General features: G+C 34.1%; 2 protein-coding genes across 4 annotated transcripts in view; one reads left to right on the top strand and one right to left on the bottom strand.

Moving 5' to 3' along the window:
- Positions 1 to 22508, bottom strand: part of LOC135847116 (mucin-5AC-like) — a 321695-nt gene that overhangs the window by 174285 nt on the left and 124902 nt on the right. Inside the window, exon 1 of one of the 3 annotated variants that reach the window (XM_065366537.1) lies at positions 21498 to 21595. The exons of the other annotated variants lie outside the window; for them this stretch is intronic. The gene's annotated coding sequence lies outside the window, so the exon portion shown is untranslated. Of the gene's footprint in view, positions 1 to 21497; positions 21596 to 22508 lie in introns of those variants that run through there. 3 annotated transcript variants of the gene reach the window in all.
- Positions 13145 to 18601, top strand: LOC135846787 (uncharacterized). The gene is made up of 4 exons (XM_065366070.1): positions 13145 to 13345; positions 13519 to 14456; positions 14575 to 14674; positions 18362 to 18601. Exons 2-4 carry the CDS (start codon positions 13606 to 13608, stop codon positions 18599 to 18601), a joined length of 1191 nt encoding a protein of 396 aa, XP_065222142.1. The 5' UTR covers positions 13145 to 13345; positions 13519 to 13605.

Genomic DNA, 22508 nt, shown 5'->3' with positions numbered 1-22508 from the left:
AAGTGAATCTGTGCTTTGCCGACAAATACACGTACTTATACATATAGGTATTAAGTATATTTTCAAATGAACATACGTTTTATACGTATACATATTACTTATATCCAGCAGATAGGCTATCCGAGCAATAACCAGGTTACATGGAGATTCTCTGCCTAATACGTAGGTAATATTACAAAAAGATTTGACGAAGCGTACAAAATTTTATACATTCTAATTCCCATATGTACCTATAACCTGAGAGCTACCTATATTTTACGAGTATATTATGGTTTACTTTTACGGTTCATAAACTCCATCATTCGCCATCGCAGAAGGCAGCACCTCACCTATGCAAATGAATTGAATACACAGTACGAGCATATTGACTTTGGGATAATTTCTTAATTACAAATCGTCTCATCCGTACGTGTATTGTCAATCGCCGTTGTCGTCGTCGTCGGTTTATTCTCATTTCCTGCGTATATACGAAGCTTATGGTACCGACAAACAATCACATATACAATGAGAATTGAACACTCTGTCACGGTAGGCTACGTCAAAGAGACGACATCGAGCATCAAGAAGCTACGTAAGCCGGACATGGATGTCCATAGTTCGAAACCATGGGATGGGACAAGAGATTCAGCGGATATAACGTCTACTTTTCCACCCATAAGGGAGGGAAAATTACCTCACAATGCAGAAACCCTCCCTCTGCAGTTACCTGGTTTGAGATCCCTCGAGAAGACCGGAAATTGACTTACATATCATCAAAGTGATATAACAACTATTATGAAGAAAAGTCATCGGCTCGGCTTGGCTTAACCCACCGAATCGAGCATGGGCGATCACGTTCAATAGGAAATTAACCGATTAGGTCTGCCGCCAGCCTTCTGCTTCTTCGCTGACTTAAAACAAACCACGTCGAAATGACCATTCACGTTTTGCTCGATGATGACCGAGGTCGAAGAACTAAAAAGCCAATAACCTTGAATCATTTTCAGGTAGGTATACGAAAAAATGATGCCATAGGTATTGGTACATTCAGCAGGAAAAAATTATAACTATTTTTTCTTTTTGAAAAAATGCTTGCATCGTAATGTCGGTGAAAAATTACATATCGTGCATAAAATTACCAATAAAATAGTACACTAGGAAGGTACCTACAACAGGTACATCGTAGTAGATCGTGGCACGATCTGCGAGCCGCATTTTATCATCCCAGCTCCAGCTCGCTTCGAGTCTCGACGAAGCTGAATTCGATATACTTTATTAAAACTTTTATGAACCGAGGAAAGTGTTTTTTTTTCTTTTACTCCCCCTACCACCTCAACCTACATGCAGCAATGGCAATATCTTCGGTGCTGAATTGCTGATGCTGGGTAAGTATTCGTATGTGTAGCAAGATGCATCGCCCTTCACCTTCTCTGTCCTCCAAAAAAACTCACTTCTTCGGTTCTTCCTTCATCATCATCATCATCATCGCCATCATCGTACGTATAATCTTATGGGTTTCACGATTCACCGGCTATAACATGTGCATATATAGCGAGTTATTAATGTTTTTGAACAGCATACGAGTACGTATATTCAACGTAGGTAGGTATCGTATAATATACGAAGGTGGGTATTACGATAACGGATTCTTGGCGCGAATAAAACAAGAATAGCGTGCTTCTTCTAGGACATTGTTTTTAACCTGTAATAACGGATTCTACGTCTGGTCACCGGTGCTTATGTTGCGAGTCTTGCGTGGTTATAGTATCCCCCCCCCCTCCTTCTATACCGACATGATAACGAAGTGCTTTGACCAGCTAGAAACATGTCCGGTGCTCGGAGATTTTTGATTTTTTTCTCAAGATTCAAAAACTAGCGACAAGTACACATATCATATCACAATTCGAGTCAGGAACGAAACTGAAAGTTTTGTGGAGGAGGGAGGGAGTTAAGCAACCGAAAATTTGCGCACAGATGTCAGAAAAATAACACCAATTTTGCCGAATAAAATGATACTTGGATGAGAAAAAAATTCTGCCAAGTCAACATCGCGGGTAACTAGGTCATCTTATAGCCTAAGTATCATGACTTATAAAATTTTTTCATTTCATCTGTTTAATTTTTAGAACCCTCAAATATGGAATTTTATACCTACTCGTCTGAATCATAGCTCGAAACTACTGAAAGCTAAAGCTCATACGTAAGCATACTCCCCCTGCAAACTTGCCCATTATTTTAGTGGTTAAAAATCAATATTTTGCCCAATAATAATCAACAATTCGTGCTTTCCTTCATAAACAGTCAGTTTCGCTTTTCGCTTAAAATTGTAAAAATTCTCAGTGTTTTTTTACAAAAAATTCTCGGTTTTTTACAAAAATTTTCAAAAAGTTTTATTTTTTTCAAAAAAATTGTCCAAAAGTCTTCCCTATTGCTGAAAAGTCTAGCTTTTTTGCAGTTGAAAAGTCACGATTTTCAACGTAAAATTGCCATAAGTTTCAAAGTGAAAAATCTCACTTTTTGGAATAAAATTCCGAAAAGGTGTACTTAATTTCTATTTCTAAAAAATTGTTCATTCTTATTAAAATTATCTAATTTTCAACTTAAAAATTTTTTTCTTCAAAATTAACTAAAAACCAAGCTTGGGTAAGTATTTTGCCAGAAATTGCCAAAGTATCTTTTCTTGCCAATAGGTAATTCTCACAAAGTTCTTTTTGCTAAAATTGTCAAAATCCAAGAGAAACAAATTATCCTGAGCATAGCGGGGGCAAAAGCTTTCAAAAATTCGTATTTTGATAGTTAAAAACATAGGTACCTATGAAGAGTTCAATTTTTTCTGTTCCAAAATAGAATTTGAATGATGATTTTTCGGTATTTCATCAGTAAAAGGTAAACAATCAAAATACATACTTTTCCAGACCTTCTATGTAGGCATCAGAAAAAATTTCAATCACCATAGGAAAAAAACAGTCGGCAAGAATAGCTGAAGCTGACTTTTCTTCCCCCAAATGATTGAAAAAGTGCTTGAATACGAGTAGCGATATCATATGTAGAAACTGCGTTGAATAAACATTATGTCATTCTTTAAATTATGTACTTTTTTACAGTTTTCTCCAAAATCTTCCAAAATGGGCACCATTCTAAGTATGTATTTATGAGTTTTACTTTTACACGATCTCAATTTGTCATCTTTTTTTTTTTTTTTTAAATGTGAAATTACAATCTAAGACTTCACTTTTGGCAATTTAGAAATTTGAAAAATGATAAAAGTGAAAATTTTGACTGAATTTTATCAAACTTTTAATCATCGAATCCATCCCCTAAATTCAGTCACCCGCATCTCGGAATCGCGCATCTTCTCGATCTATTTTCCCAAAATAAATTTCAATCAACTGACTTACCACCCAAGGGACTCCCTTTCAAACCAACCACATTTTTATTATAAATACAATTAGGGGAAGTTTGTAAATCCTCAGTTGTTTTACGGACTTCTAAGTTGATACTTCGAGTTCTCTTTAAAGTTCACTTTGAGATTGTTTTATTTTATTTGATTAAGTACTTATTTTTCAATACTAATTTTCACTGCTAATTCGGAGTTCTTATTTACTGCTTGATTCAACGTGTTTTTATTCATTGGCGAGTCAATTCATTGATCAATTGAAACGATATCTAATTCGCAAATTTATTTGAACGATGTCGTTCGCGAGTCAGTTCATTGATCTATACGAATTTCCATTCTAAGTCTCATTCGAGAATTCATTTTGTTGATTCGGTAATTCAATATCTCCGACCAAGGCACTTGAAATTTCCAGTTATATTTACGATTTCCTGTACAATTTATTACATACTAGTCTCCATTGGAGCTCTATTTATCTATTTGTGTTTATTAATTTTCTCTTTGCCTAAACTTACTTCCAATTTAAGTAAATCTTGTGTAAAGTAATTTTGAAATTTTCAAAACTAAAAATATTAATTTTAAAATTTTAGAATCAGGTAGATTTTATTTTTAATTAATCTAATGAATTTTTTATTGTAAATTTATCAAATTAAAATCTTGAAAAACTCAAAATTCTTAAATTTTGTTCAATTTAATTTGAGGAATATAACAAATTAGGTATAAAACTGAAAACGAATTTGAAAAATGAAAAAAAAAACCTAAAGATATAGAAAATTCTGAAAATCAAATCAAATCAGAAACTGAAAATACAAGTAGGTACCTAGAATCAAATCGGTACCAAAAACAAAATTTTAAATTTTAAAAATTATATTTAAAGGGAAAGGAGTATTAAGGTCTACCATCTCGTAGGTATGTAGGCTATTGGTACAAGATGGACAAGTTTATACCATAACCTTGAATGCTTCTCAGAAAGAATCAGCAGTGCAGTTATTTTAAAGCATAACGTAAGTAATAAAGAGAGTCGATTTTAATTGAATAAAATTGGAAATTCTAAAAGTTGAAGAAAAGCGAAGGATAATTAAATCTGGAAAATTTGAAAATGAAATTAATAACTGAGAGTAAACCCGATAACTCTGAAAGTAGAAAATGCAAAACTTTGAAAATAAAGTAGAACTCTCCGAAAAAAATATCAGAGCTTGAAAATAATAATTAAAAACAGAACACGCCAAGAACTCGAAAACCAAATTGAAAATCACAAATATTAGATAATGGATCAAAAACTGAAAATAAAATGAGAAAAAATGAAAATACCTAAATCTGAAAATTCTAAAAAATTACATTGCGAATTTTGATCATTTATGTATTAAAAACTGAAAATACTCGTAAGGACAAAAAATGAAAATGAAACCAAAAACTTTGAAAATAAACTCAAAAACTGAGAATAAAGTAGAAAAAATCTAAAAATGAATATCAAAATCACGCTACCAAAGATGAAATTGGAAACTGAGGGTGACGAAATCCCATCAAAATCTCTACAGACAGGCGCAGAACTTCTCGACATCAATACGTTATGTTAGTATAACACTCACAGGAAACTAACAGAAAAAAAACGCTTAAAAATGGGACAAAATTAAGTAGAAAGAGCATGTAGAAATATTACATCACCAGCTAAACTTTCAGGTGCCAAAATCCATTTTTTTTTTTTTTTTGAATTTTTGGTGAAGTTTTTGAAAATTAAATTTGGGTCAAATCAGAGGAAAAATCAAAATTCTGCCAAATTTCCCGTAAGAAATCTGAAATTCGGTAGGTATTCTATTTTCGACCTCTCCCCTCTCCCTTCGAATTGATTGAAAACGTTTAGAATTACGTTGTTCTGGTTGAGTTTCCAGAACATTTTTGAGAGTTGACTTGACATTTTCACAAACATTTTACGTACCTATTGAAGTTAACATCCAAAATTTACTTTTAATCCTATTATTTCAATTATGCTGAGTCAATTGAAAGTGATTTCAAGCCGTTCTGGAACCTCCGTACTATATTTTGGAAATTCTAGATTTGCAAAAAGTGCCACAAAAACAGTCCAAATCAACATAGCACGTATAAAAGCACGATTTCGTGTATCTGAAATTTCCAAAAAATTGCTACAGGCTTTTAAACGGTCGAAGACCATCAATCTTTCAACTTGGCAGGTTGGCAGGATTTATAGATACCGCATATTTATATTTTTCTATATCAATATAGTGAAATTTAAATTTTTTTTGTTCTTATTAGCCCAAAATTGAATTCTAAAAATTCTCCAAAATTCGAAAAATGTACTTCCTCATTAAGAACTCTTGGCCCATGATGTATTTCTGCACGCTTTTTCCATTTATAGCTTTGTCTGTTTCGGAAATTTTTCAGCCAGTTAGGATACCTCCCTTGTACCTATATCCAAATATTAGTTTACGTGATGGGTGCAATAGGGCACCAAAGTCTCCCAACTAAACCACCATTCCTACTCGGCTCACCTTGCTTATTGCATTTCACGCTCGACCAAAATTCTTCAGGGAGCTTGACCATTTACTTCTGTTTCTTCCCTGGCCTAATTCAGAAACCCTGATCCAATAACGATCGCGTAGGTACCTAGACCTATGTACCTACAAATAGCACTTCGATACGAGCCCATAAAGTCTATACGAATTTATCATTACACGCTCCTAATGCGCGAACGTTAATTAATACCTACTACCGCTGCTCTTCATCGTCCAGTGAGCTCATCAGAGTCCAGCCCTTCATGACCTTCGCCAAGGATAGTCGCCAAACACCGAGCACCTGACCTACTCCGAATTATATTTCATACCACATGTACACATTATACTCGTATCTCGCGGAAATAAACTCGATGATAATCATCGTACGAGTATGTGTCCGAGAGGGTGGAGATGAAAAGAGTTAATATTAATCGTATCGTGATCTAGGAGTGTCGGCGCTGCTTTTGTCGATGCTTTCACTCGCGATCTGGGAACATGTCGAGTCAGAGAGCTGCAATATGTATTAAGGCGTTCGTTGTCGTTTTTTTTTTTTTTTAAAGAAATGCAGGTTAAAAAAACGCTCGATGAACACACCAGCGAACCTATTTATTGGAATAAATCTGCTCTATACGCGAACCGCTCGCTTATACGATTCTAATTAAATGTTCGTCGCTGGCCAATGGACGAGGCCACTTCCGGTAAACGAAAGAACGCGTTTGGCGTTTATGCAGCCGAGGCCGGGGCCGGATTACTCGAACCGTGTAAAGCTTAATAATCGAATAACGTTCGTTTGTAGTTTACAGAATCGTAATTCGAAGGTATATAGTTTACTATACTACGAGTATATAAATTCGCTTATTTAGCCTATTTTAAAGTATGCACCGTGTTACGGTACCGTATACCTACCTATAGTTCTGCAACCTTGCCGAGTCAACGCTTAAGTTATTTTGCCACTTGAAAAGTAATTGGTCAGAAAAAAATTGCTTTCTAGTATAGTAAAGTTATAGTCGTGTAAGTACTCTGAAAATAATACTGATCAATTCGAACCGGAAGTACCGGATATTACTTTTGGATTTATTGATCGTGTAAGATCAATGGATGAAGATCTTTACAATAGGTCGTTGCTCCTTACGTGTATGAAAAAATATAAGATATGTCCGGTACCCGAATATGGTCATCGATGATTGAACAGGAAACAGTGGAAAAACACTTCTAATCAAAATGCCACTGGCGACAATGCATTTAAAGCAGTTATGACGTAACTAATATACATAGCAGTACTTACATTGAATATATGTAGCCATAGTGGTCATCCATAAACGTAATTACCTAGGTACTATTACACGTACTCTCGCGCAAGTACAGGGAGATAGCCAGGTACACATCACTCTAGGTAGGTACTAGGTACCTACGTTATTATGCAAAATATTTAACGTGCATGGCATGGCCGGAGCAACTGGCGAAAAAAACACCTTCCCCGAACCGTGACCAGATTAATTTGTTCGATATAAGAGGATACAAACGATGCTAATCTAACCAATCGTTGCTCTAGTCTCACTCATTTTGCGCATTATGCTTCAAGAGTGCTCTCCGCAACAAACCGTTCTTCCAACTGGTACAGGAACAAAACCGACAAAATAACTCGCTTGGATCAGAAACATTTTAAATGTAGGTACCTAATTTATTATTTTCGTACTGCAGGCGATGGCGGAATATGAAAAAAATTTACGCAAAACGGATGAATGTGGTTGAACAATACGATATTAAATTTTTTACATAACGAAAATCACATAGTTGGATGGACAATATTGGACACAACTGGGACATTCCATACTAAATTAGCCAAGTTGTGGCTTTGGGTGCTTATATTTTGTTCAGAATGTTTTTTTTGGGAGTTCCTGATATTAGGGAAGAAGGAAAATTGTCATTGCTGGCTTTTCCAGCCCCCTCCCTATTGAAACTGATGCGATGGTTTTTCAGCAGTTTGAAAATTTCATAATACCGAACTTTGGATTTCAACTGCCAGAGACAGCTGCAATTTGGAGAAAATTCATTTGCTGCATTTTAATGATACCTAATTGAGAACAAATTTCAAAAATATTCGTCATAAATTTCATAGTTCAAAGTTGAGCTTTTTTGACAGTTGGATTTTCAAAAGTTTACCAAATTTTTAAGTTACAGTATAATTTATAAATTTGAAAAAAAAAAAACAAGAAACATAATTATGCATTTTTATGATTTTTTAGCGATGTATTTTTCATGATGGGATTTGCAAAACCACGAGGGAAAATGGAGTCCCCAAAACTTTGGTCAAAATGTAAAAAATTTCAAATATCGTGAGGCATACTTTATTCTTTTGACACGTTCTCGAGAGTTCTAAATACGAATATCAACCCATTTGAGCCCAAACCCCCCCCCCTTGTTCTGAAAATTGAAGACATCGTATGACAACTTAAGGTTATAATTGAGTTTTTGGGAGCGATAAATACGAATATCAGCTCGTTTTTTTTATATATACCTATTTGGCGTCGGTAACCCCCTCCCCCTCATTGCCTTCCAAAATGTTCTGAAAATTGAAGAAACCGTTTGACACACAAATTTTCAAATTAATTTTCTGATGTTTAGATTTGACCTTTTTTTTCAGTGATTTCAATTTTAGGTTTTTGATTTTTCAATTCACTCCAGCTAGTGATTTTTTTCTAATTTTCATTATTCTCCTACTCGGAGTTTTGTGTTTCACATTCGTTGGATGTTTCAAAAACTTTACATATGGGTAATTCTCAGAAAAAAGGTCAATTTTGATGTGCATAATTTTGAAAAATAAAAATCATTTTTTTGGAAAATTTCAAGTGGGAATCATTTGTATAGGTGTCCCAGATCCCTGTTCTAGTGTTGGCCTCAATTTAATCCCCCCCACTGTGGACCCCGGCCCCCCTAAAACAGCAATAATTAGGATTCGACCCTCATCGATGTGTAATATGTCGATTGATATGTTTTCGAGGTCGTAGAATTCGAATCTGGAGTTATTTTTTATGTAGAGGTGGAGGGGGAGGCGTGGAGAGGGGGAAAATGTCAAATTTTGCTTATATTATCGTGTAATATGTCAATTTATGTTTTTCAGGCCGCAAAGTTCGAATCTGGACTTATTTTTATGGTAGGGGTAGAGGTGAGGTGTGGGGAGGGAGAAAATGTCAAATTTTGCTTGTTTTATCGTGTAATATGTCGACTGGCGCGATAAAAGTACAGCTGTCTGAAATTTGGCCAAGTCGAAGGACAAATGGGCGCTGGACAAGCCGAAGGACAATCTCAACGTTTTTTCGTTTCTAGCCTTACCTACTGGACATTATTCGATTTTTAACACGTAATAAATGTGTACTTATCATGTAGAATAACTTCCCTTTCTCAATTATCGTTTTTGGCGGGTTCATCAGGGTAAATAAAATGCAAGCCGAAGGACACCAATTTTGCGAAATATCATATTTTCAGAGACAAGTACGATCAGAACGAGCCATTGCGTAGGTTATGAGAATAACATTGCGGGGTAACATTTTTATAAAGACAGTGAACCAGTGCAGCTACTCACCAGAAAAAAATATTGGATTGGGAAGCTACCAAAAATAACTGAAAATTGCTCTAAAATTTGCGCAAAAAGTGTGTGACAGTTTTCAAATGTGAAATGTCAGCTTCCTATGGACTTATTGCAATTGCCATTTGCACAATAATGGACCTTCGTGTTCTAAGATAATGAGAATGTGTCAGTTTTTCCAAAAAAAAATGAAGTTCATGACACTTTATAACATTCATTTTCAAAAACATGGTGTGTGACAGCCAAGTCGAAGGACATTTGGGGTATAAAATCGAATGTACACCAATGAAAGGAGGGGCTAAAAATTTCAATACCATATGTGAAATGTGTGGGGGATGATCCTTGAATGGACCAAAAAAAAAAAAAATTCATGCTAAAACCTTTGAGAAATTTGCCATGTACACGATTTTTACCTTTTTCTGAGAATTACCCACATCTAGTTTTTAATTTCATTTCTCAATTTCGGTTTTTAATTACATTTTCAAAATCTTCGATTTCATTTTCAGTTTTCAATTATCATTTTTGGAATTTTCAATCTAAGCCTTATTTTCAGTTTCTCAGATTTCATTTCTGATTTCCGATTTTGTAATTTTTCTCAATTTCTGATTTTATTTTCACTAAGATAGTTCTTAATTTTTTAACTTTAATTTTCGGGTTTTGGTTATATTTTTCAAATTCCATTCATTCTCAGTTCTCGATTTTATTATTTCCAGTTTTTAATTTTTCAATTTTTTTTTTCAGGAAGTAGGTATCTTAGAGTTTTTGGTTTTATTTCCAATTTTCAATTTTTTTCTATAGAGCTATACATTTCGTTCTAATATTTTCATTCAAAGCTCATAATTTTTCAATTCCATTTTCAAGTTTCAAATTAGTTTTAGAGTTTTATTTTCAGAGATTTTGATTTTATTTACTTGTTTTCAATTCAATGTTCAGAATTTTTAATTTTATTTTCAGATTTTCACTTTTTCAGCGTCTAAAAGTTTTTGGGTTTATTTCCAGTTTTCAATTTCGTTTTCAATGATTTTAATTTTATTCTATGTTTTGGATTTTCATCATTCAGAATTTTAATTTTTTATTTTCAATTTTATTTTTAGAATTGTTCTTACTTTGAAATTTTAAATCTCCGCCTTATTTTCATTTTTTTTTATTTTTTTCAGTTTCTCAGATTTCATTTCTGATTTTTGATTTTATAATTTTTCAGAATTTCTAATTTTATTTTTAGTTCTTAATTTTCGGTTTTCAGTTATATTTTCCAAATTTCAAATTTCAGTCTCAGTTCTTCATTTTATTTTCAGTTTTTCAAAGTTCGGCGTTTTTAATTTCACTTCATGTTTTTCATTTTTTTTTTCAGGAAGTAAGTATCATCTCATAGTTTTTGGTTTCATTTTCAATTTTCAATTTTTTTCTAGAGTTATCGATTTCATTTTACGATTTTGATTAAAATCTCATAATTTTCAATTCCATTTACAAGTTTCAAATCAGTTTCAGATTTTGATTTTTTCAGGTTTTCAGAGTTTTTGGTTTCATTTTCAGTTTTCAATTTCGTTTTCAATGCTTCCAACTTCATTCTTTGTTTTTGATTTATTATTCGGAATTTTGATTTTCTATTTTCTATTTTCTATTTTATTTTTAGATTTATCCATTTCATTTCCAGTTTTCGATTTCAATTTTTCATTTTTTTTTTCATCCCAGTTTTTGATTTTTTCAGAATTTTCAGTTTGTTATTATCTCACTTGATGTTATGTGTTTCACTTTCATTTATTCCAATTTTATTACAAGTTTTTAATTTAATTTTCTCAATTTCCGTTTTCAGTATTTCATTTTCAAAGTCTTCAATTTTATTTTCAGTTTCCAATTTCTGTTTTTGAAATTTTAAATTTTATTTCTATTTTTTATTTTTTATTTAGTTTTGGGTATCATTTCTAAAGCTTTTGATTTCATTTTATGCTTCTGATTTAACATTTAGAATTTTTAATTCAATTTTCAATTTTTTTATTTTCCTTTTTTGGTAGAGTTCATATTTTTTTTTTAAATCTTTCTATTATTCATTGTATGTTTTTTACCTAATGTTCAGAATTTTTTATTTCATTTTCAGCTTTCAATTTCGTTACCAGTTTTGAATCTCAAATATTTTCAAAATTTTTGATTTCATTTTCATTTTTTGATTTTTTTTCTCAGATATTTTCGATTTAATTTTCAATTACAATACACACACTTGACCATTAATGAACTTGGTTCGTCCAATTTTCATTAAAATTTTATTTCTCAAATTTACCTATTTATGTACCTATTTTCAACAAATTACACTCAATAATTTTCTAATTTAATTTTTCATCAACATAAAACGGATCCAAAGTACGAGTAGTTAACTCAAGATAAAAAAAGTAAACCTCGCAAAACAACACAATTACCAGAACATTGAAAAAAAAACACACACATCGGCACGCCCAATTCGAAACACCTCCTCAATGATCATATAATATGTACTTTAGCAAGAGATGATACATTAATATTATTATGTCAAATATCTACGCCAACTGCAAACTTTCAACTCGACTTTTGACGTGTTTATTTGGAAACAGGGCAGTCCAGATGAAAAAAAAAACTAGAGTAGATAATTCTTTTGACATTTTAAATAATTTATTAACGTGTTTGAAAATAACCCAATGCTTTATGCGGCGACGAGACGTATGCATTCGATAAAATAAACAACTCGACACTTGGCCAAGTAAAAAAAAATATAGGTAAGCAGCCGTCATATTTAGAGGTCAATTTGGGCTGTTCTTGAAAATCAAAAAAAAAAAAAAAAAAAAAATTGAGTAGGTTAAATTTGAAAACTACGCCGATTCTTTTCCTATACACAATATGTGATCCATATTTTCATATAAATTACTTTTGTCAACAGTTGAGCTTATTATTGCGTAACACTTCGCATAGTTTCCGTATTTTTGATACTTATTACTTAGTACTCGTACATTGAATTTTTACGTATGCAATTTGATAGTAAGATCGTGATGTTGAAGATTTCATTGCGGAGATCAAATAATATTCAGCAGGTAAATTACACGAATTTGTACTGCAATTCTTTAGGTTTTGATTTAGTACCTAATTCAGTTAAAAATTGATTCCTATTTAAATTGATTTTTTTTTTTACCGAAGGTTTTGGTCTAGATACCTATAGGCTTTGAAAAATGTATTATTTTAAAACTACTATTCTCGAGAAAAAAATCAACATGAATAGAAAAAACTGATTTCTCATCCAGAACAAAAAATTGGGGGAAAAATAGTAGCATTTTTTCAATTTAAACACGATACTTCAAACTTTAGAAATTGAACTTGAAACTATAATACGTACACCATAAAAAACGTTGCCTAATTGAGTTTATTCCTCTCACGTGACCATTTTAATAACACGCTTTCGTAAAGATAATTCAACCTATGCACTTCAGAGTTTTTTAATCGTGAATTCATTTGTAGGTAACTGAAACGATAATAAAAGGGAATTAGGTAGGATTGAATAAAAACTAATTGACGTTCTAGGGGATACGAAACCCATAATGCAACACCGATTGCGTCACTTTTAATACGCTTTAATTGAAATAAAAATAAATTACACAGGATTACACGAAGTTACTCGTGTATTTTTTCCAATTACCTGCGATTAAGCTTTGAATTTGGTCGAGTTTTATTATTTTTTTCTACTCGTTGTTATTCTGATTTCTCGGTAGTAAAAATACATTTCATTTTCAAAAGTCAGAAGTCGAAGTAAAGGTGCGAGAAAACAGGAATATTCTATTTCGAGATTGTTTATTTTTTCAATTTTTTTTTCAAATTATTCCTTCAGGGTGAATCACTTTATAAGTTCGTACTCAACTGGTAAGTTTTCGTAGACTCAGTTGGTTCTTTCATTTCTCAAGTAGCTAGATTTTCCAACATCTAGATGCATAATAAAGTACCTCGAGCACAATATGAATTTTGATACACAAAAATTGCAGATTTGCCAAATTGAAGGAGCACCAAAATTTTGACCTCAGCACTTTTGATTCCAGATACACTCATCAATTCGTCACATGCTCGTCTAAGAATCACCTCCACTCAAAAACCATCTACTTATTCCACACACACCACTTCAAAAAATGAACCTCCTCACCGAATTCCACCGCATAACCAAACAAATCCGGGGCAAAGAGAATATGTTCGGTTACGAAACAACAACAGCCAATCAACTCTACCTATTATACTGCATTTGCGGCAAAATATACTTCACTGATAAAATCCATTCTCAAATGAAGTACTTCTGGTTCTTCTTGAACCTGAGCGGAATCCTGGTAGCTTACAGCATCGGTTTAGTTTGCTTTTTCTACGATACTAAACAAGACGTTCGAATGCAGCTCGAGATAATGAATGCCGTAGGAATCTCTACAGATCTAGGTATCTTTTTCCCAGTGATCGTGTATTACTATAGGGAAGGAATCGAGGCAATGATCAGCGGAATCGACCAAGTGCTAAAATCCAAACCGAAATCCCTCCAGCAGCACGAACCTCGAGACAGGATTAACGCCAAGACCATGATAGTGACAAATTTCAGTATCGTACTGGCGATGGACCTCATCTACTTGTTTATTTGCCACTTGGACTTGATGTTTTTCTACGAGGAATCGAAAGTGAAAAACTTCATGTACTATACGCTTCCGTTACCAAATATAGACGAACACGGCAGCAAGAAACTACTCTACGCTAATTTCTTGATGTTTATGTTTTTCTCGCCGTTATTTTGGTTCCAGTGGATTGCCGGAGTTAGTATGATATCGTTGTGGGGTGCCACTTGCCACAACGAGTTGATTTTCGTCAGAGATCAATTCGATCACAAGATGGATATATTGAACGATCCCATTAGCAAAAAGTACAATCAGAATCTCTCAGGTTGGAATAGAGTTTACAAGAAGATCTTGGTCAAGGATGTGCATGATTTCAATAGGATTGCCAAGTTAGATATGAAACGTACCTACTACCTACCTAGATATAATTACGTATTTAACACGAATTGTACGAGTATGATTGATAATGTGTAGATTGGTTATTTATGGTGTTTTGTGCTGTTGCAGGGTGATCAATCATTTTCGAGGATTTGTCGAATTGTTTTGTTCGATTTCCATACCGGTTGATTTTCTGGTTCAAGTGGCTCAACTTTACGTCACAATTTCGGTGAGTTTCGCGTCTGTTTTCTGACATTATAGGTAGGTAAGATATTTGAAAATTGAAATTATTCGACGAATTTGTCACTTGGGAGTAATTCTAGTTCAAATCGATTTAACGAGAGTCAATCATTCGTAAACGTTTGCAAGTGTTTTTTTTTTTTTTTTTTTTTTTAATTGAGAAAATATTACAACTTTAATATATGAGAACTTACCCACTGTATTTTTTGGAAATGGGGGGGGGGCAAGGGACTCCCCAATTCCAACTGGTTTCAGTAACTATAAGTAGTTCATTTCTAAAGATTGAACTCGTAAATTACAGCCCTCATCTCACTTTTTATGATGTTTGAATAGAACAGCACAGAAGGGAGGGCAAAGGAGAGGGCGGGGAATAATCATACAACATTTTGTAATTGGCGCTAAACTGAAAAAAAATTAATAGCAGATGGAAAAAATAAAGACCCAAAAATTTTTTCATCCAAATTCCCTACTTGTCCCAGTATTTGAGGAACTTCATCCTCTCGCCATCAATTGTCTGATCCAGTTTGTCTGCGTTGAAGTCACCATATAATTGACACTTGAAAAGGTGTCTGTCATTTTGTACCTCATCACATTCGCACAGATTGTCCTCGGCCAAGTGCCATCTTTATAGGTTGGATTTTGAGCGTGTTGTTCCACTTCTCAGTCTATTCAGCACTTTCCAGAGGTTGTATTTCTACTGCTTCTTGATGATGTATTTCAGATTTGACAGCGTTCAACTTCAGCAGGAGCACTTAATCAATTTACTGTTGTCAGGAAACTATGTCTGGATTTTAGTCCGCTCTCTGGTAATTTGTAGTAGCCATGCCATGCATGGGGTGTAGGGGGTTGTGTGTTGCTTTAGTTTTTTCTGCTCAGGCAGCCACCTCCCTACATACCTGAGGTGGTGCAATTCCTGCAAAACAATGCAGTGATGTGAGTGGACTCGGTCTGAGGAACCCTCCCAATTAGGTGAAAATCTGCTCTTATGCGACAAAAAAAACGCAGTAGGAATTCCAGCACTTCACACCAATGCTTTTTCTTCCCATTAATCTGTGCGTATTTTATTTACACGAACAAATCTGCCATTGATCAATATTCTCGAAACATTTTTTGGCACTAGTGGGAATCAAACTCGAGTCACCGGATCTGTAAATGGAATCCTTGCTACCTACACCATCAGAAAACTTGGTAGAATTGAATAAATATTTATATACTAAGCTAAGACACAGGCATAAAATACCACATTTATGCGTGTTTTTCAGCAAATACGCAAATAAATACGCTGCAGAATATTTGCATAGCGTATTTTGTAGCTGGTTTTTTCAACCTGCAAAAATACCCCACATAATTTAGAAGCATAGCGGCCTTACATGATAAAAATATGCTATGAAATATTCTTGTGGCATGTTTATCAGCAGAAATTTTTTTCTGCTATGCAGAAAATGTAAGAACCTAAATAGTCACTCCAAATTCCGCCGGTGAATTGAAGCATAGATCTGCTGCATGTCAGCAGTTTAAAGTTGTGTTGAAGTATAAAACGCCAATTAAACTACTCTTTACCGCATATTTATTGGCAGAAGGGCAGATTTTCACCCAACTGGGCTGTCACCAATCAACGGGCTTCATTTAGGGGTACATCTACTTTTTTGGCATGTGTGCTCATCATCCCCATACTGGGTATGCATATTCTGCAACTGAATAACACAATGCTAGCACTGATGTGGGCAGGACCTGTGGTTTAGCTCCCCATCTGCTGCCTACCAGCATTCAGATCAGGTTTGTTCTAGCAGCCACTTTCATTTTGGTCTTTTCACAGTGTTGCCAGTAGGTGATTGATCTATCCAGGGTCACTCCCAGATATTTGGGATGGTCAGTTCCCCATTGGATGTTGAGCTGTGTCTTGGTCTCATGCAAGGCTGTGTCATAGAATACACCATGCAGAATACATGGACATTCTACGCATAGAATAGCACATGTAGAATAGGTTGGAAAAAATGTAGAATGTGTAGAATATGTGTAGATGTAGAATGAATGCACAGACATTTTTTTTTATCATTTAATTTATAATTAGGTTATGTAATCAAAAAGAAGAAATTCGAAATTCACATTTCACATTTCATTTGCTGAACAAAAAAGTTGGACTTTCATTTTTCAAGATGCATTTTCGCTAAATAAACAATTTTTTGGCTTTCAGATGGGTGATTTTGTTGCATTCAACGCATTTTACATCATATTTTACACATTCTACCCATGCTACACATTCTACATAAAATTTTACATATACTACACCAATGTGTAGAATAGGCTATCTTACGCATAGATGCCCAACCCTGGTCTCATGGTTTTGCAGGTGGAACAAACAAGTGTCTGTCTTAGCTGGGTTAGGCCTCAAGTGGTTGGCTCTGCAGTATGCCCCAACTTCTTCTATTGCCTGATTGAGTGTGTCTTCAACCTCTACAAATGTGTTGCATTGTGCTGTGAGTGCTAAGTAATCTGCATAAAGGAAGCGACGTGTAGGACCTCTGGCTGGTTGATCATTGGTGTAGATATTAAAAAGAATGGGCGACAGACCCAAAAATTGCAAGAAGTTTAAAATTCAAACAAATCCCCCCCCCCCAAAAAAAAACAGAAAATTAAAACTATTACGGCAGACTGAAGTATCATATTATCAAAAATCCAATTACTTGAAACATTTTTCTAGCACTAAAGAAATTGGTAAAACAAAAGTCAAAAATTAAAAAAGTTGGAAAATATTTTCAATCGCAGAAAATTGATGTATTTTTCTGATAGAAAAATACAAAGAATAAGTATTTGAAAAAAAAAAGGATGAAAAAAAATGAATAAATATTTTGTACCTCTTGTCCTTCTCTCCTCCCTTCCCCTCCAAAAAAGTCGGAACCAGAAAAATCAAAAATTAGCAAAAAGAACAGAATGATAGGTAGGTAACTACAAGTAAACTGACATCTCAAAACAACGTATGCACAAAAACGAACAGAAAAACTGCAAAAAATATTTTAAAAAATTGAGAAAAGTCTAGAAAAAATAATAAAAATAATGAAAATTGAAAAACAAATAAATTTCTTGTACCAGATAGGTCTTAACTTCCATTTATGCTTATGAAAAGTCGAGCCTTCCAATATTCAAAACTCAAATTCAAGCTTTTTACATTATTTGATTACACTGATTTTGAATCTCCAATCGATTTTTAAAGACCCCAAAAGAAGATTTGCTCCAAGTTCAAGCTATGACACTGCAATGTTTGGTAATTTACAAGGTCAGTCCCTCCTCCCTCTTCCCTATCTGGGTGATTTTAAACTAAGATAACGAAGGAAATACATATTTCAGTAAAGTTTCAAGCTGATGGAATAAGCCTCGTTCATCCATCCACGAATAATTTCTTCCCCTTCCCTACCTTCGCAACGAAAAACAAACCCATTCTGAACACGCGATAGTATTTTAGTACCTATATTAAAATTTTTCTTTTTCATGAAACAGATGGACATGCCTTTTTCAGTCAGACTCAAAGGTATTTCATTTTTCGTCGTTTCCAGCTGGCCAATGTTCCTTATGTACTGGACAGGACAAATATTGGAGAATGGGGTAAAATGAACATAAATTGTTTAATGAAGTACCTTACTGCTGAAACCAATGATATTATTTTTTAATTGAATCTCAGGTAGATGCTGTATCGTTTTCAATTTACTGCTCACCTTGGTACTGGTCGACTGCAGTTCGCAAAGATGTGCATATATTTTTAAATCAGACCCGAAGGACGAAGAATTTATTCATGATCAAGGTGTACCCGCTGCTGCTCAGTAATTTTGCTCGTTTCGCTCATACGATATTGTCTTGCGTGAATATATTACGCAGACTTACAGTGAAATCGAAATCTCCATCTCTTTATCGTACAATGTAAACAGTTGATTTTTTTTACATAATTTGATTGCCGGTTTTCTCAGATTTAGCTTTTTAGACTTAGACTAAATAAATACATTAAATTATTATGTTTAAAAATTATTATTTTTTCACTACCTACTGATGAATTGATTTTTATTCTCCAATTAATGTGAAAGTAAGTGTCCACTTTGGAAAATTTTGGGAATATATTTTGTTGCCAAAGACGGCTGTATACTACGATATCACTATCAGACCCCCCTCCCCTTCAGTCAGCTTTTCTTGTAAAAAAAATATGGTTTTTATGGATTAAAAAAATATGGGTAAGTAAGTACATATTAATTTAATTCAAGCATCAACTGCAAGCACGAATCGCCATGAAAAAAATCAATCCACGTTTAGGAATGGTCATATAGAAACATTGCTGTTACATAATCTTCAACTGTTCCGGGGAACTTTATAGGCTTTTTTTTTGTAAGGGTGGAAAAAGGCGTGTCGGTAACTTTTACAAATCCCTGCTAGAAGGCCTTTGAATGCAATGCCTAAAAATACTTTTTTTATTTAAACTACTCATTTTAGTATTTTGCATTTGCACCACGATACGTGGTCTTTTTTTCATACTTCCGCGTGGAATAATTCAGAGATACGGACTAAGGCGCAAATCGTTCGATTCAAATTTCAAATCCATTCTGAGAGTTTGTGATCTACCCCGAAGATCATCGTGCTAATGGAAAAACTCACCAAAGTAATCAGACAGATGAGAGGAACCGAGAATATATTCGGATATAAGAGCACCGCAGCCAACCAGCTTTATTTATTATACTGCATCAGTGGAAAAATTTACTTCAGCGATAAGGTGGACAATTCGGTTAAATATTTATGGTTCGCGATCAATCTATGCGGAATTTTGGTATCGTACACGACGGGATTGGCTTGTTTACTCTACGATCGGAATCACGATGTGCGAAAATTGCTGGATATTTCGAACGCGATGGGTATGTCGATAGATATAGGTATCCTATTTCCAGCCATATTGTACTATTATCGGAAAGATGTCGAAAATATGATTCAAACGATTGACGATATCAGCCAAACGATGACGGTGGCGGAAGCTCAAAAACAACTAATCCAGGTACAAAAAGTGATAACGTCTAATTTCTGTACCGCTTATGTGTTGATGTTCATCGATAGTTTTCCGTGTATATTGGACGTGGTGTTATTCTACGAGGAGAAAAAGGTCAAGAATTACAAGTATTATCCGTTTCCTTTGCCTAATGTTGAAATGAACGGGTCTGCTGGAATGTTTGCGGCTAATTGTCCCTTGCTTGTGTTCGCTTCGCCGTTGTATTGGTTGCAGTGGATTGCTGGGGTGACTATGATATCATTGTGGGGGGCTACGTGTCATAACGAGATGATTCGGTTCAGGGATCGATTCGAATATAAGATGGATAAGTTGAAGAATGTTCGAAATGAAGGACGAACGAGGCGAAGATGGGATCGAGATTTTGAGCGTGTTTTGATCCAAGATATGGAATATTTCAGAACCATCAAAAAGTAATTAGAAAAGTAATTCGTGTTTTTGAGTGAATAAAATGGGTACAAAAATCTTAAACCAGATTGGTTCCAGGGCAATAGATCATTTTCGAGGACTAGCTCAAGTATTGTGTACGTTTACAATTCCGGTGAATTTTTTGATCCAAGTGGCAACTCTCTACCTGATAACTTCGGTAAGTTTAATGTCCCACCTTTTTAAATGGCAAGCTTCGATTTGAACGAAACCAAGCTAGATCGAAAGAGGATGTGCTCAGATCCCTACAACCAGAATTTCGAACCTTCAAGTGAATTTTTGGTGAATTTTTGAAAATTTAAAAAAGCTGTTTTCAAGGACGATTTGATCTTTTTCATTTTTTCATTTTTTTTGGAATTTACAAATTGGTTGAAAATTTACTCTGAATTCACAATCTTCGAATTTTACAGTAACCATCTAAAATGTTCGAGAAGGTGCCCAACAAGCACCGACCAAAGTTATGGGCCCTAAAGTTTTTTTTTAATCTTTCCAGGTCGATTTAAAATTTCTAGAGAAAATTTAAAAATCGCTGGAGGCTCCACAATTGCCCAAAACTAGTATCTAGTTGTTGATGTATGGGAATTAGAATTGAAGGAGTTGTTCACATTGGTTCGCTTTGCTAAAAAAAAATCAAATTTTACAAAAAAAAGTTTAAAGATCACCCCTAAATTTTTTTAATTTTTTCAAATTTTTAAAAATTTGCCAAAAATTTAAAAATGAACGTTAAACCTGAAATTATGGGGAGGGGAGGGGAGGGGAGGGGAGGGGGGTTCAAGACATGCTCTTTCGAGCTAGCTTGGTTTCGTTCAAATCGAACAGCATCAATTCAAAAGGTTTTTCTTATTAATACTTGAAAAAGTCATCGAATTTGAAAAATAATCACACCATTAAAACCATGATCCAGACAGATATGCCTTTGCCAGTTCAACTGAAAGGTATTTCATTCTTTTTGGGGGCGTTTTGGCCCATGTCCTTGCTATACTGGGTGGGAGAAATATTGGAAAATGCGGTAATTCTTGCTTACTAACACGTATTGGTAAAGTTTTTAAATTGAAGTATCTACAATGGAACGTATTTTTTTTTACAACAGGTGTCTGCGGTATCATTTTCAATCTACTGCAGTCCGTGGTATCGTTCAGTCTGGGTGCGAAAAGACGTTCAAATTTTTCTAAGCCAGACTCAAAAGTCGGAGAATTTATTCATGTGCAAAGTATATCCTCTGCTGTTGAGAAATTACTCGCGTTTAGTACATTCTGTTTTATCTAGCGTTAATATTTTACGCAGGCTTACTTAGAAATATTAATTTTCATTTATTAATTTATGTGATTTTGAAAAAATAAACATCAAATACCTGAGTTGTTGATCATTATTATTATGCGTTATTTTGATGAAAAGAATTATTTCTCAAAAAGAACCAAAACATTTTTCTCGATTGGATAGCACCAGTCATCCTAAGATCTATTTACAGATCTACGCATATCTTTAAATGGCGATGAAGTACTCACCTAAAACAAAGCAAAAAATAAATACAAATTAGTTTGAGGAAGGTATCCTTTAAGTGTTGAAAAACAACAATGAATTACTCATCAAAGTCAACATTAAAGTTAGATAACACATGAATAAAATTTTATCATAATTATACTTTCGCAAAATTTCTCCAATAATTCAACCATTTCGATCAAATTATTTCCAAGGACATAACAAAACAACCAAGTACTCGTAGAATAAAATGTACGCCAGCCAAGACATATAAATGTATCATCAACAACCAACATTTTACTCAATCATTTCCGTGAAAAAATTTTCATCGAGTTTTAAGTACCTATCTTGAATAAATAAAATATAACTTTTTAAAAAAGGTACAGGCACAAAATAGAAAAACCAAAAATAAAATAGCGTAGGTATAAATTGTTATTGCTGTGTCAAAAACTCATGTTATGTAAGTAGGTCACAAGAAAAGGTCCGGATTTAACCATTAATACGAGTAGGTAGCTATAAAAGTATGTGCCTATTAGGCATAACTTTTCTGCAAAAAAAAAAGAGAAAGAAAGAAGGAGGCTTTTTTTTTGTAAGGGTGGAAAAAGGCGTGTCGGTAACTTTTACAAATCCCTGCTAGAAGGCCTTTGAATGCAATGCCTAAAAATACTTTTTTTATTTAAACTACTCATTTTAGTATTTTGCATTTGCACCACGATACGTGGTCTTTTTTTCATACTTCCGCGTGGAATAATTCAGAGATACGGACTAAGGCGCAAATCGTTCGATTCAAATTTCAAATCCATTCTGAGAGTTTGTGATCTACCCCGAAGATCATCGTGCTAATGGAAAAACTCACCAAAGTAATCAGACAGATGAGAGGAAC

The sequence above is a fragment of the Planococcus citri genome, chromosome 5, assembly GCF_950023065.1.
Source record: "Planococcus citri chromosome 5, ihPlaCitr1.1, whole genome shotgun sequence".
NCBI classification, from domain to species: domain Eukaryota; kingdom Metazoa; phylum Arthropoda; class Insecta; order Hemiptera; family Pseudococcidae; genus Planococcus; species Planococcus citri.
Note: the sequence above shows the minus strand (reverse complement) of the source record. Positions and strands in the feature narration are given on the sequence as shown.